The sequence below is a fragment of the Sturnus vulgaris genome, chromosome 3, assembly GCF_052056855.1.
Source record: "Sturnus vulgaris isolate bStuVul1 chromosome 3, bStuVul1.hap1, whole genome shotgun sequence".
In the NCBI taxonomy this organism is placed as follows: domain Eukaryota; kingdom Metazoa; phylum Chordata; class Aves; order Passeriformes; family Sturnidae; genus Sturnus; species Sturnus vulgaris.
The window spans coordinates 35,630,721-35,646,762 of NC_142245.1; the positions used below are offsets into that span (position 1 = coordinate 35,630,721).

Consider the following 16,042-nt stretch of genomic DNA (forward strand, 5'->3'; position numbering starts at 1 on the left):
AACCTTTTTAACATGGTATGGTAGCAGTGAACCTAAATCTATGAAGAATTGAGCACTAAGTGAATTAATGTCTCTGGTAGCCCGATGTTTTGTCTCAAGTGTGGAAGCTCTAAGTCTCCATATTCTTGGGTGTAAAATGAGTGAATTGGGAAGGAACTTGCTGTGTCTTTCTGCTATTATGATTATTTGATAGCCTATTTTGATTACTGGATTTGAGCAAGGCCTGTGTTAGATGGATCTCTACTCTGATTTTTTGGTTCTGGCTGTACTTTAGTTTAAAATCTTTATTCTCACCCTATAGGCTTCAAAACAGTGTTTGGTGTTAAAACCTCAGAACAGCAGAAAGTCTCTGGCTTTTTCAACATAATTATCTCCTGATGACTAAACTTATGAGTGCCTTTTATAGTTTTATAGTCTCAGTTTTTTCCAGAAAGACTTTTTTCCTACCTTTTCCTGGTTTGACTTTACATTTATCTGAGGAATATTTTAAACCTACCTTAATGGAATAAAACCCAAACCATACATATATTAAGATCCCCATCAGTGTGCTGAATACATGGTAAGTCTGTAACTAGTTTTGTTGCAGTTCTGCTTAATTGAAATGTAGACTGTGTAAACTGAAAGCTCTCTTGCCTTCCTACATTATATAGGTGCAGTCTTCTGGAGAGGACAGAATACTTGTGATGGGAGCAACCAACAGGCCTCAGGAGCTTGATGATGCTGTTCTCAGGTATCAAAACATCTTTTTCTGAATATACAGCAAGATGATATTCATTATGAAGAACAGGTTTTGGCTAGTATCTTGGTGAAGTTTTGTAATAAGTAAAAGCTGTTCATCAAGGCTAAATTACTTAACCTCTCAAAGACAGGCTTTACTCTTTTCTTTTGAGATGCATCTGCACAATCGTGATAGTCTTGGAATTGTCTAAAACCTGTTAAGATCAAGTGTCTTTTTAAAATTTCTTGAATTTAATATTTTGCTTTTTTGTTATTTGGATCTTAATGGCAGAATAAAGGAGAAGATTTGATCAGTATTGCAGATTGACCAGAAATCCAGCAGTTCTTCTCTGTGAATATTGTCTTCTGGCATCCCATGCAATTACAGATCTTGCTGTAGATTTGCCTTAGGGCTTTTTTTGTTAAAAGTACTCATACTTTATTCTCTTTTCATTCTTGATTGAGAAAAATAGATATGTCAGCACTGCCTGAAGAAATTATTCCAAAGACTTTTTTGTGTAAAAATTAAGAGATGCTTCATTTCATTGCTGGTAGTCAGTGGTATTTCTGCCTTTAGAGTGTTTCCCCTCTGGGAGGAGTCTTATAACTTCGGATAAGAGTAAGGTGGCATCAGTGGCTTGTACATATTTTTTGTTTGCTTGTTGGTGTTTTTTTCGAAATACCCAGTTCTGCTTCCTACAGTTTGATGCTGGAGGTGAAATTTTCACTTCACCAAACCAAATGTTAGATTTTTATGTGCTAAATCATTGCAGAATAGTGTGAACAATGTATACATGTTTGGGTTTTTTACAGACGATTCACCAAACGGGTGTATGTGTCTTTACCAAACGAGGAAGTAAGTATTGTTTTCCACTCATATTTTTAAGACACGGGCAATTCTTAACTTGCTTTTGTGGATTATTACAATTCCGTGAACTAACTTCTGGCTTACCTTGACATATACAATGTACATTAATTCTGGGAACTATTTTAATTTTTGTCTTTTTTTTTCCCACTCATACTAGTAGCAAATCTGGTCGTAGCTACTTTGTACCAGGCTTACAGACAGGCAGACATAGGCAAGTCTAAAGTAGGACTTACAGGAGCATGTTTGTTTGGCTGAAGGAGAATGCTTTATTGGAAAAGATAAAAGTAATTTTCCTAATGTTTCTCAGTTCAACAGGGGATCAGGACTTTTGATGAAGATTCTAATGACTTATTTTTGATACTAGTAGTTAGGCTCTTGATCTTGTTTTTACCCAGTCCTTATCTCTGCTCCTGAAGAGATGATATTGTACAGTCTAATTGCACAAGCACTCTAGGCAAGTTTAAACTGGTGAAGCACAAAAGCAAAACTGACAAAAGTGTAATTGTGTTCTTGCAACACAGTTTTAACTGTTCTGTGGAAACAAGTTTTACATCTGATAATTTTCTTTTTTTCAGACGAGATTGATTTTGCTGAAAAATCTTCTAAGCAAGCAAGGCAGTCCATTAACTCAAAAAGAGTTGGCTCAACTAGCTAGGTGAGTGTTTTGTAATAAATATATTCCTCTACTGCATTCATTCAGACTCTTTAATTGATTCAAAATGTAACTAATGTAAATCATCTGACAGCAACAACATGAATTGCATGCATTTGGGGAAGATGGATCCCTGTCAGGCTGTATGAAAGTGCTTTTATATATACGTATATATAGGATACACCCAGTCAGGTTTCTGTTGTTGAAACATGCCCATCAGCTCTTTACTTTGAGGAGGAGGATACTTCTTTCCACCCCATCCCTCAAGGAGTCTAGCTCTCCTCCCTGATGCAAAAAGATAGCACCAATTTTGCACTTGGCATTCGTTTCAAATAAAAGGCAAGTTCTCTGCTGGTGCCTCGCTAGGCTTGTTGAATGTATTACCAACATAGAAGAGCAAGCACTGGATAATTTTAGGTTCTTTTCACTTTCAAATTTGATTGGGAAAATGTGGGTTAATTTTTCCCTCCTATTATGAAACTGAGTTGTTTTATGTTTTTCATCATTGAGATTGACACAGTACTGCTGTTAGTCACCTAAATCTAATAATGGATGTGAAGGAGATGAGACTAAAAAGCAGGTGGGGCAGGAAGGAGTGAAAACAGAGCATGTGATAGCAAAGATAGGCATGTACATGTGGATGTACTTGAGTCTGTTTCTCTTTGTGGTAGTACACCAGAGGTTAGTACAGTCTTGGATGTAGCATTTGTCAGTATCTTAGTAATGTTGCAGAAGTTGATGTGTAATCCAACTGAAGATATTTCCTCTGTGCTTGAAGGTTGTCAGCCCAGGCCACATGTAGGCTGCAATAATAGCTAACTGGAGGAAAACCACAGTCCTGTATTCTAACTACAAATATAAGAACCAAATTACAAATGCAACTTGATTACACCTTTTTTAAAGGGTTTAGAGAAAATGTAAAAGTTGAGCATCCTGCCTGCTTCTTTTTCCATCTGTCTTTGTTTTGAAAGACAGAAGTATTTAACCTCCATTATGGTTCTGTGTTCCATTTCCCCTCTGCAATTTCTATAAACTATAACAGACTTCAGGATCTCCAGAAGACTAAGCTCTTGTGGCTGCAGCTAGCCATTGCTCTATAAGGGTGGTGTGGTGTTTTTGTTTTTAAACTTCCCTTTAGGTAACCTGTACTAGTCATTTTTACTTATGTTGGCAATTTGTATTAGTGGCTTCCTGGTTTAGTGTGGAGCCTTTCTTCTTCAAAGTATTTCATTGGTTGACTTGGATATTAAGTGTAATTCTGGAACAGCTCCCACAGAGTTTGGCTCCTTGGTTTAACTTTTTTTTTTTGGTTTTTTTTTACTCCCTACCATGTAGTTCTGAGGATTTGGGTGATCTGTCAGGTTTATAAAACAAACACACCAGCCCTAGTGGGTAGCAGAATTTACCTTCCTTTCAGTTCACTTTCTATCATATTAAACATGTGGTATTGGCTTCTCTCATTTTATTGATAGGATTGAAAGAGTACAGGCCCAGTTGATATTTTGGTTTTACACTAACTGACAAATGTTGATGAACTACTGGTACAGAATTCTAACAGAAATAGTGAATGCACTTGGGATCAGTTTTCATCTGCAAGTCCTAGTTGCTAATCTTTTTTTATTTTTTTCCTAGAATGTTATTTGGGACTTAAATATCTGTACTTCAGATTTAATCTGTGAAAGATCACTTGCAGTGAAATACAGATCACTTATAGTGAATGCACTTCTGATTTATTAAACTTGCAAAATAACATCAAAGTAATACTTCTCCTGATTAAATAACATTTTGATTATCTGCAATTAAATTTATGTGGTTTGAAGCAGATTTTTGGTTTTTTTACTTCCTCCTTGACCCCACTTTTTCCTTTGACAAAGAATGACAGATGGATACTCTGGAAGTGACCTAACTGCATTAGCGAAGGATGCAGCCCTAGGCCCCATTCGAGGTAAGCTGCAGAGATTTTTATTGAGGTTTTGACATTGGAGATATATTCTCTTACATCTTTATAATTCTCTGACCTCAGAGATTTAACTTTTTACATTGGATTTTAGTCTGTTCCTCATAATAGCATCTTTATAAGATTTACTTACACAAAACCCTTCAGCATCTCACCATGTGAAACAGTAATTTTTTGTGTCATAGGAGAAAAGCAGTGTGAAGCGTTTCTCGCTGATTTGGAGGGTTTTTAACTAGTGTCTTTCTGAGGCTGTCGTCAGTTCTGTTGTAACTAAATTATTACTTGAATGGCATTACTGATTGCATTACTTGTCTTTATAAGTGGTTCAAATCTCTGCCAAGTCTAAGGGAAGGAAAACTGAAGCAAGCAATTTTTGGGAGTTTTTCTAGATACAGTTTAGATAGTATAGCTTTTTATATTTTTAACTCTTAATGTTGAATTGTGATCCAGATAATAACTGTGAATGAACTAGAGTTTTACTTACATTTGTTCTTTCTCTGACATGTCCAGCTAGGCAAAACCCACAGTTTTAACGTGAATACTTTTTTCTTACACCTCCTCTCTTTGTTCTGTTTAACTAGCTAGTTATGTGTCCAGTAGCCACATCCGAGGGAACTGATCTTGTTTAGTGGAGATCAGTAGTGGGATTTTTGTGTAGAAAAGATTGTGAAGATTTGGTGTTAGTTTTCTGCTTGTAGACACATTGTTGTACTTGACAGCAAGGTACTAAAGCCAGGCAGAGCAGAAGTGTTCTGTAATATCAGCCTATTATGTGTAAATAAAAATTGTTGCAACTCTCTTAAATTATTTATGGGGAGGAGAGGTCTGTTTATGTTTTGTGGGTGTGTCTGTGTTATTTTACATCCTGCAGCATGCATTTTTGCCAGTGCACAATCTCTTTTGGAACCAGCTGCTGGAATGTAATGTTTTTCACCACTTTCTTTCAGCTGCTGAATTTGTAAAGCACATGTTTCACAATCCTGCATAGTAACTGGGAAACAAAACTGCATTAAATGGCTCTCATAAGAGACATCATATCTCCTAAGAATTTGAATATATTTATTTAGAGTGGTGGAATTAATTATGTATGCATTTACTTATGTAGGCTTTACTTTGCTGACAACTCACTTCACACACAAGTCCATTTCATGAAGAGACTGTGTAACATCGTTCTGCACATTTCTTTCACTTGCTCCTGTATTCCACATAAAACCTGTTTTGTGATACCATCCTTGTCCATCCTGCCTGGATTCTTTTTCTTGTACCCTGGTAGCAAAATGTTTGCTGTTACATGTTGATACCATGAGAGTATTGCAAGTAAAAAAAAAAAATTGGTGAATGATACAGGAGTATTTAGATCCCATGAGTGCAGCATAGGGCAAGAAGCACTGTGATGTGCCCTGCTTGATTTTATTTCACTGTTCTTGGCTGACTGTACCTTCTGTTTCCTGAGATTCAGTAGGGAGATTGTGGATACCACGAATAATATGGGGGAAGGTAGCTCTGTTGGCTTGTGTGCTGTTTTCCATTCTTTAGGAAGATGGAGTAATTCTGCTACCACTTTGTGCTGCATCTGCAGTAACTGAGTGTGGGAGCAGCCTGTTTGAGGTGCTGATAAATGGGGAAGGAGACAAAAACACCATGTACCTTTCTGTATAGGAGACTGTGTTGAGGCTGAAAGGTATAATTTTTAGCTGCAGGATTTTTTTTCCAGAACAGAAGTGCTTTTAATATGTTTTAGTTGTCAGAAGTGATGAAAGTTTTTGTATTAAAGTCACCCATCTATCTTTATTTTTACAGAATTAAAACCAGAACAGGTGAAGAACATGTCTGCCAGTGAGGTAAGCTATTCTAGCAGCTGTATTTTCCCCTTTGAATAGAATGTTTTCTCACTAGAAACTTTTTAAGATCCCTTTTTGTATGTGTAGTATCATACAAAATAGGATAATTTTGGGGGGTATTATCCTTTTTAATCACTTCTTCATTAAAGAAAATTCTTTAGAAATAGAGATGGAGAAGATCTGTCCTCAGATGTCTGAGGCTCATGGGTAGTTTGTTGGCTTTCAGGCTTCAGAGCGCTTCTTTTTCTGTTAGTAAGTCTGTTCTTCATTTCATCTGACTGTCCTGTCTTTTCCTTCACGCTGAGCTGCAGTATTTGTTAGCTAGCTGATGATGCCAGAGGCCTGGCATTTTTTTTATCACAGTGTTACTTCCCAAGAACATTCCCAGAAGTGTTATGGGAAATTACTTCTACCCCCTCCACTCCATCTTTACATAAAGCAGGTTAACTTAGAGAGAACCTAAAACAGATTTGTGCATGTATATGTGTAATACTTGCATTCATTCACATGGACTATCATAAAAAAAAAGGTTAAGCTCCTGACCACAAACTGCAGCTGTAAACATCAAAAAAAAAAGGAAGCAGTTGGTCCTGTCTACAAAAGTTTCTGTTCAGGTGTGTGTGCAAACCACGGTTACACAGGGAGAAATGAAGCAAAAGCTAATTTCTCAGTTGCTTTTTGTGTTTAGTCTGAGATCATGGCTAAAGCTGTAAGCTGGAAGGATTTGTTGCAGGAGGGTAACAGCATCTGTGATATTTTCTTGTCATGTCCTCGTATGTATGCATCAGCTCACACTACCTACTGAATCAGGAAGTAATGACCCAGTCTAAGGAGCTATTAAGTAACAAGGCAAATCTTACTATTAGCAAGTATTAGTTTATTAAAAATGGTACATATTGGTAGTCTTAAATTACTAGACTCTTGCATCAGGTCATAGAATAATAGAATACACCGGTTTGGAAGGGACCTTGGAAGATCACCCGGTCCATCCTTTTGTGGGAAGGAGAACTTAGATGAGATTATTTAGCACCCAGCCCAGTCATATCTTCAAAACCTCCAGCAGTGGGGACTCTACTACAAATTCTTGGGGGATTATTGCAGTGAATGACTGCTCTTACTGCAAAAAAAAATTGTTCTTACATCAAGATGCAGCACTTGTAGAAAGTGTTTTGTTAAAAGTGAATAGTCAAGTACTTGCTGAATAGCCCAAAGCACATAAACCACTTGTGACCCTGATGTCTTTCATTTTCTCTTTAGATGAGAAACATCAAACTGTCAGATTTCACAGAATCTTTGAAGAAGATCAAGCGCAGTTTGAGCCCTCAGACCCTGGAAGCGTACATTCGCTGGAACAAGGACTTTGGAGATACCACAGTGTGAGACACTACTTGAACTGAAGCAGTGCTGCCTGGGGAGCAGCTGGTGCAGACAACTGGGAAGCAGCCAGAGTTTACAGGACTTTACAGATATTTAAATATCTGCATTAAAACTTGAGATTAAGAGAGAACTATACAGTGTGAGAAGTGTTCATCCAAACCTCCTTGCCATTTAGTGATGATTTACACACTGTAAGTGAGAGCACAACAGGACTTGAGATAAGATTCCTAGCAATCCGATTCTGGTTTGAACATTAATATATGTATATTGTTTCTGCTACAAGGCCCTGATGATATTGATCATTGGAGGACCTTTCCCTATGTTGTGTGTGTGTGTTTTTGTTTTTAGTTTTGCCATGACATTGATGAACAATGAATTTGGAACAATGATGTTCACTTGGAGGTTTGTAAACTTCAGTTCATTTCTTTGACTTTTTTATCCTTAATGTGCCAAATAAAACAATTTCCCTGTGCAAAGTGGAAGAACAGCATTGGGGAATTAAGATTATTAAAATGTTAAAAGTAGCTGGTCTGTTATTATTTGTCTTTTTGTTTTGTTGTAATTTGACTGAATGGTTCACAGAACAGGATTAAAGACCACCTTTGATAGCAGAACAGCAAAAAAACCCAACCTTGTAAAGCCAATTAAAACTGCCTTTTAAAAGCAAAGTTACTAAATAAAAGAATAGACTGAGATATTCATTTACTGGCAGTATTTTCTCTTAATGCATTTTGTAATGCTTTCATTGGTAGAATGTTAGCTTATGCTTACAGTGTACAACTTGAGCCCAGCTGATGTTTAAGAGAGTAAGTGATGCTTATTGTTGAGTCTCAGAAATGATGTGTTTCTACTCTGTATTTTGGTCTGTTTATGATAATTGAAAGTAAAATTTCCATTGTGATAATTTTTTTAATCTCCACATGTAAGCATTAAAATACAAGGCTACATGTTTAATACATGGCACACATTAATGTTTTTATAGCTTTCATATGTTTTGGTTTATATATTAAAGTATGAAACACTCAACTGATCTGCTTTTTTAAAAAGAAACTGCATCTTTGTACAAATACTTGTTTTTATTATATAAATGACAAGCTATTAAAAAAAATCTCTTAAATGATAGCCTTTAAATACCATAATAAAGGAAAGCATTTTTGCCTTTACTTCTAAAGGCCCAACATCTTGTTTACAAACTCTACACAGATCAAACACAGATGTTTGCAAGGCAGAACACTAGTTCCTTGTTAAGCAGGTTTGTGGGTTGTTGGTTTTTGTGGTTTTGTTTGGTTTTATTTCGTTGGAGGTGTTTTTGTTTTGGTTTGGTTTTGGGTTGTTTTTTTTTTTTTTTTTTTTTTTTGGTTTTCTTTTTTGTTGTTGTTGGTTTTGGTTTTTTGTTTTTGTTTGGGGTTTTTTGTTTTGTTTTGGGGGGTTTTTTTGTTGTTGTTGGTTTGGGGTTTTTTTGCACCTCTCCCAACTTAGTGATACTGTAAAAATGCATATTGTTTACCGTTGTTTTAATGAAAATAAGTTGTAAGTGTTGTTTGCTTTTGGTCTTAATAGAAAATTTGTTTTTAATTTTTCACTTAACTTATTTTTTTGCAACTACTTACCTGGAAGTTGACTATAAATAATATATTATATGTATATATGAAAGAAACAACAGCCCTAGCTGATAGCAGTTGTAGGTATAGTAATACTCTGAGAGGACTGTGCTCACTGTGTGGTATTGAGTACTAAATAGCAGAAACTCTGTCAAAACTATGAGATGCACATATGTAATATGTTTGGAATTCTTTTTATTTTTTTTTCCAACCAGAGATGCTTTTAACTGATCTTAAGATTAAAAGCAATCAAATAAGAGAAGATTGTGTTCCACTACTATGCCTTTTGAAATAGTCTAACCAAACCACTTCTAGCCTTCTAAGGATAGGACTCTCTCAAATGTATGTCTTATGTAAATCAAACACATGACTAGTGTGACTAGTTCCCCTGATTCACTTTTCTGGAGAAATGCTAAAAGATTTCAGATTTTTAAATCTCATGTCTTGCTTTGCTTTAGTTCTGCCTTCAGTAGACCATCTCTGTTGTTGGAGATTCCTGGCTGACTTGATCTATATTTGTAATATTCTTCAAAGTGCAAAGCATGAAAATTACTGCTGAATTAACATCTGCCAAATAGTTACAGCTAAGAAAGGGCCTTGGTTTTATTCATAAAGTTTTGGTAAATATTACTGAGATCTTTTGCAATTGAGAACCTTGAAGATGGTGCTTTTGGCTTCAAGTGTTCCTAAATGATTGTTATAAAACTCTTGGTTTTGTCCACTTAATTTTGAGGAATATACTGGTTTTTTATTTCAAATGCATACTCATTGGCATGGGATAGGTACCTGAAATGTTGAGATAGAAGTCCCCATCTCCTAAAGTACTGCCAGTATGCAGCACAAAGAGTCATAATCACCAGCTGCTACATAAAAAGAAAAGGGACCAGCCCTTTCACTAGTTTGTACAACCAGTTCAGGCCAAGAGAATCTGTGTGACTGATACAGCTGCTTTCTGGTCTTCTCTTATACCTGATTGTTTTCTGCTTAGTGGATGAACTACAGCCCTATAAATTAGTGCTGGAACAGTAAAAAGATAATTTTGTTCTGCAACATCAGTTTGCCCCACAGCTGCTGGACTCTTAGCCTGTGGCCAGGTGCTGTTTGGTTTCATAAATCTCCTTTAAATGTCTTATGCTATTTTCTGAATACTGTCTTAAGAGTAATTCTGTTCCACTTGAGGCATTATCTTGCATCTTACTCCTCTTTGTACATGTACTATGTCCCACCGCCGTGATTCCATCTCTATGTTGGATTAACTGATTAACTGTATAAAAGCAGATCTGGGGAAAAACAATCACAACAGAAGAAAGCCACCAAACCTTTCCCCTTCCCCAAAAAAACCCCCACAGACTCAAATTACCCATATTTCCCAAGATTTACATAGTACTTATATACAACTTTACAACTATATTTTCCATAAAATCAGGTTCTATTAAAATACAATGTTTCGAATCAGGATAAACAGGACAGCAGTTTGGGTGCTTTTAATCTTTGTAAAGACTACCATTCCCTTAGCTCTATGCACCAGTTTTTTCTTTTCTTTTGTTTCTTTCCCCTTTTTTTCTGTGAATCTGCCCACTGCTAGTGAATGAGTGACTTGACCCACTTTTTTGACATGATTAGTTAGCAGCTTGTCTGGTGCTCTGTAAGTGTGTTTTACTGACTTTCAAGTGTAGCAGTTACTGGGAGTAAATAAAACCAACCCCTTGTGTTTTTTATAACAACCTTCTTCATCCATCTTTCTGCTTTTATTAAGCAGGAGTCACACTTTTTGTCTTTCACCATACTAGAAGAATAGTATGTAGATTGCTCTTTCTCCTTAAAATGAGAATTTGTTGTGTTATGATGCTTCCTTTACTAATGTTGACTTTTCTGTGGATACAGCAAACTTGTACAGATTCTCTGCGTATGCTAAGACAAAACCAACACAGAATATTAAAGATAAGCCTTAAACTTGGCTATTGATGCACAAATGTTTCTCTGTCCTATTAGTTTCTTAGACTTTACAGCATTTAGTGTATCAGAAATAAGCATTGTTCCCCTGAGATGTCTTACTGACTCAAAGCCAGTTGCTAGTACAGTTCTGTTGAATATGGCCCTGCAACTTTATGTAGGTAACAAAGGTGATACTAACACTTAAAAATGAGTAAGAATGGGATCTCTTAACTGAGAAGGTATGTTGTCACTGCACTAATTAGAGGCTATTGCTGGTTTTACTGTTCCATTCTCTCAAATGTTTTTAAAATGACGGTTTTTATACATGTAACTCAATTAACCTTACCTTCTGGTGTAGAATAAATAGTATTTTTTCTATTCTAAACAGGTGAGGCTTAGCACCACTTGGCACTACTGTTAGGTCCCTCTTGTGAAATTTCAGTACTTTGTACTGGGAATACTGAAGTCAGATGTGCTGGCAAATAGAACCGAGACACCTGTTCTGCCACTGGAAATCAGCCTTCTCCTTAGGGTTTCCTTAATCACCTATGGTGAGACTTTGTGCCCTAGATTTTCATAGTGCTTTCCTACCCAAGGCATGGATGATGCATAGTTGTGCCTAGGACGTGCTTCTCTAGCTTTTCCAGCACTTTAGTGATACTCCTGCATGTAGCAGCTTTGGGAGGTGGCCGGTGCTACTGTACCTGACCAGATTTTCATTCATTTTCTGTGGTGGCCCTGAGCTTTTGTGATGCTTTAAGTGTTGGGGTTTCTACCAGATATCAAAAATGGAATGAAGAGTAGCAAGCAGGTGGTGAATGCAACTAGTTATCTCAGTCATTGTGCTAATTAGAGGCAGTTTTATTATTAGTTTCTCTTGAGCTGCTATTTAATGTTGAAGAATGTTGTTTTACTGACCTATATGAATTTTCATGCTTTGGATGATCTGCAGACATCCTAAGAGATGACCAATTGATCAGCTATTTTATTTTAGAATTTCTCATTTAATTATAATTTTCAATATATTTTCTTTTAATTATAGTAACTATTCCACAGGATGAGGAAGTTAAGTTGTCACTTCCTGCAAATACAAAATTGTCTTGTAAAATACAGGGAAATGTGTATTCTGTTTTTCCTGCTTCTTGTGTAAATCATTAACTGTCTTAGAGTGGAAACTTCTTACCTTGTCAATAACTACCTCCTGAGTTCAGCAATAATTGGCAAGGTATACACTCCTCTGGTGGATTCAATACACTGGCTCAACACTGCAGATTCTTCAGAGTCTGATGTTTGATTTGAAAACGCTTGACATTACTTCTGGGAACTATGGTGATGAACCTTGTTTTGCTGTAAGACTTTCCTTGCCTTCTTAACATACACTTCTTAAAAAAATCCTTTCTTCAGAGAAGGGGCTTTGAGGATAAAAGGTCAGCGTTCTTTGTAGTTGGTTAATACAGGCGTGGTCCGCAGAGGTGCCGGGGTGTGGCCCCTCAGCTATGCAGGGTTTTCTCCCATCAGAAGTGGGGAAGAAATTGCTTTGGCTAATAGTCGCACACGTGTCAAAGGGACTGGAAATACAGAAACTGTTTTTGCCACATGATTCCAGTTTTTAGTCATGTGAAGGGCTAGTCAGTTTTTTTCAGAAATCTGTATTAAAGTGATGAAAACCAAAGGTGGAGACAAAACACCGTACCCCACCCCCATAAAACATATTGGACAACTCCAGTCTGGGATGGGACTAATTTTTGTATTTTGTTGCTTAGAAGCACTTTTGTTTCACTGTTCCTTTAAGAATGTTTTCTGAAATGTTAAACACCGTTTTACTAATAAGCAATGTAAAAAAGCATGATGAGCAGTCACATAGCTTTAGCTCACAATAAAATGTTTTGTTTGTCCTGTTATTACTGTTTTCTTGTCTGTTTATCAGATAAAATGTCCAAAACTAAAAGCCTTTTCATTAAACTTGAAGCCTGTTAAATTGCTGCTGGTTTTAAAAAAAAATTTAAAACATCAGGTGTTGTATATCAGATGATGGAACAATGAATATGTAAATAAACCAGTTTCTAAAGAACATAACTCACGTTCTTAAAACTAATGTAAACAGAAGTGCTACTTCCTAAATAAATGTGCTTAAACTGAAAGTGTGTGCTTATCCTAGTCTTGCTAGATTATGGTGAAAAGCAGGAGGTGGTCATGGTGAAGTCCTGAAAAATCTGGAACAAATTTGCTCGGCTTCAAAATGGCTTTTCTTTTGTTTGGGGGAGAGTGCTGCTGTTAATTCTGAGTTAACAGTGTAATTTCTTTACCTATCCCCATTGCCTTACCATTTGTAATTCTTGTCTTCAGGCTGCATCAGGACTGTTTACAGCTATGAAGGTGTTCTGTTATTACCATTACATCCTGAAGATAAAATTAATCAAACTTTATTGTTTTAGATTCATTTTAATATTACATATCTGGCAGCATTATGAGTCTCCCAAAAACCAGCCATGACCACTGCCTTCCACACATCATCATGTCAATCACTGCTAAAACAAACCAACCAAATAAAAATCAATACAGCTAGGAGGGAAAAAAAACCCCAGTGTTTTGGACTGAAGCATATGAGCTATTCCTGCTTCTGTCAAGGAATAATTCCTAAGAACAGAAAGACATCACTGCGTCTATCCAAGATATCTCTGTTTGGCTGAAATACTACTGCTTGGAGGTAGTTTTTGAAACACTAAAATTATTTCTGTTGGTAACTTTTCTGTTACATGACTGTGGTAATTATTTCTGTTAGTGTATAGGTTACAGACATTCAGATATTTTATTCTTGTAGAGGAGAGAATTAGATAAATTAAAATTAATGAAGAAAGGAGAGCATGAAAAAATATATCAACCATTTGCTATTTTGAAATCTGCAGAGATTTTGGTCTTGGCAGCATACCCTGGACTGAAGTTTGTCTTGGACTCATTAAATTGTTCCAATTTTTAGCCAAGGTGGGAGGCAAGGCTTCATGCCTATTGTTAGACTGTTAGATGCTGGTGTATCTCAGATGGAGATCTGTTTATTTCTGTATTTTAGTTCTCTAAGTTTGCCAGAGAAAAGTCAGAAAAAAAGAGTAAGTTAAAACTTGTGGGTTTGTTTTTTTGTTTTGTTTTTGTTTTTGTTTTTTTTTTTTCCCATTTGTTTGGGTGGGTGGGGTTTGATTTGTTTTGGGGTTGGTTGTTGGGGTTTTTTTCCAAATCATGCCATCTTTCTGCAAATTTCCAAATATGTCGTTACCTTGTGAAATCAAGCCAGTTTCCTGCAAGGGTTCATATGGCTCTGGAGAAGACAGTTTTGTAACTTTCTCGAAGTTACTTTTTATTCTGTGTATCCTGATAAAACAGAAAATACATATAGTGTTGAAGGCAGAAAAATACAATTTAACTAAAATCCATCTCTCAACACTTGTGGGATTATTCCAGGTACTGTGTTGTATCTATATTAAAAAAAACCCCAACATGTTTTTCAAAATATCAGCCTACAACCAATCTACCTATTGAGCAAAGTGTGATGTTTTTACCACACAGTTTTGAAAATTCCACTTTTTTGGCAAGTGTATACTGTAAGAACAATGTGTTATTTCTTAAGTCTATAACTTCTGTTATTTTCAAATCTTATTTTGGCAATTTCTAAAAGGCCTCAAACTTGCCTCAGCTGTTAGATATTCTTGAATATCTAACAAAACCTAGTTTGAATATATAACAAAACCTAGTTTTGTTATATGCAGAATGCTATTGTGGAATTTTTCTTCTGTGAAGACACTTCTGCAAGTACAGTTTCTAATAACTAACTACTGGCCTCTTCTGGGAAGAAACACCCTGTGACATTAGATAAATCAAAAATCCCAATACTATGTCAACAATTAAGTAACCAAACACCTTTGTGGAGCAAATTATACAGTGGTTCACCTGAGTTCTGATTTCCTCATTAAATTTGAATGGAAGCAGCAGCTGCAGTTTGAATTTCTTGCTTGTCATCCAGATTCTAGAAAGAACAAACCTATTCTTTGCAAATAGTTTCCAAAACTTTTTCTGTACACTGGAAAAAAGCTTACTGGTTACAGCCAGGAGCTTAGAATGAGGTCTGAGATGTTAAATATATTTTATGGACTACAATTACCTGGTCAGTCTGATAGCTGTTCTTAATTAATGATGCTGTGTACTCTAAGGACCAGATACACTCAAAATCTGGAAAATAGAAATTATTTTATCTTTTTTTTTATCAATAATGAAATCACATGCTCTGCGAATGCACAGAACAGGAGACAATACACACAACTTAATTGTGAAGCAGATTTAAGACAGGCACATCAAATTAAACCAGGAACAAGCCAAACTCTCACCCACAGTCAGGTAAGTATTTTGGTATGTTTTACAGAACAAGTGAGATGCAAGCAACATTTTTAACCAGTTTAACAATGGGTACTGGGGAACTGAATAGACTCTTTAAAAGAACAAAGATTAAGGCAGTGTTACAGAAGGTTGTTTCAAAAGTTTCTTCCCAGGCACAATAATCTGTCTTAATAAAATACCACACTTCAATTTTTATTCCTCTCTTTTCCACTTACTTTGCAAATAATAATAAATAATAAATAAGCTGTTTTGTGAAACTTTCAGTACATTCAGTCCCATGCAGGTGCTTTGCAACACGATTTCTCTTAAGAGCTATCTGACCTTCCTAGATGACTTCTGTTCTGTATTTCGTTGTACTTTCCAAGCAAAGCGGTCCTGCCGTACACATTCCTTCCGGCAGGAACTTCAGGGCACAGCGAAGCGATCTGCTGCCCACCCACACCAGGGATTGCTGTCACCTCGCAGCCCTCGTGTCCCGGTGTTCCAGTAGTCAGTATGAGAATCCTCTTTCCAAGTCTGCCTTGGATAGCAGCAGACTCTGGGATGGGTGCAGATCCCTCCTCTGGACTGTGGTGCTTCTAATGTTCATCATATTCACAGCAACGGGAGCACTCCTGAGAGTCTCAGCACACAGCAAAGTGACTAAATTTTCAACTTAATTCCTGTAGTTTGGAGAGCTGCTGTCCTTTGGGGGTTTTGCTGGGGAGAAGA

At 36.5% G+C, this 16,042-nt stretch overlaps 1 protein-coding gene across 4 annotated transcripts in view; it reads left to right on the forward strand.

Moving 5' to 3' along the window:
- Window positions 1-8,438, forward strand: part of SPAST (spastin) — a 34,209-nt gene extending 25,771 nt beyond the window's left edge. For all 4 annotated transcript variants that reach the window (XM_014889873.2, XM_014889874.2, XM_014889870.2 and 1 more), the window contains 6 exons: window positions 651-730; window positions 1,531-1,573; window positions 2,161-2,240; window positions 4,112-4,182; window positions 5,995-6,035; window positions 7,293-8,438. In XM_014889873.2, the coding sequence (XP_014745359.1) occupies window positions 651-730; window positions 1,531-1,573; window positions 2,161-2,240; window positions 4,112-4,182; window positions 5,995-6,035; window positions 7,293-7,415 (438 nt within the window). In that variant the 3' untranslated portion in view covers window positions 7,416-8,438. The remainder of the gene's footprint in view (window positions 1-650; window positions 731-1,530; window positions 1,574-2,160; window positions 2,241-4,111; window positions 4,183-5,994; window positions 6,036-7,292) is intronic.
- Window positions 8,439-16,042: the final 7,604 nt, after the last annotated feature.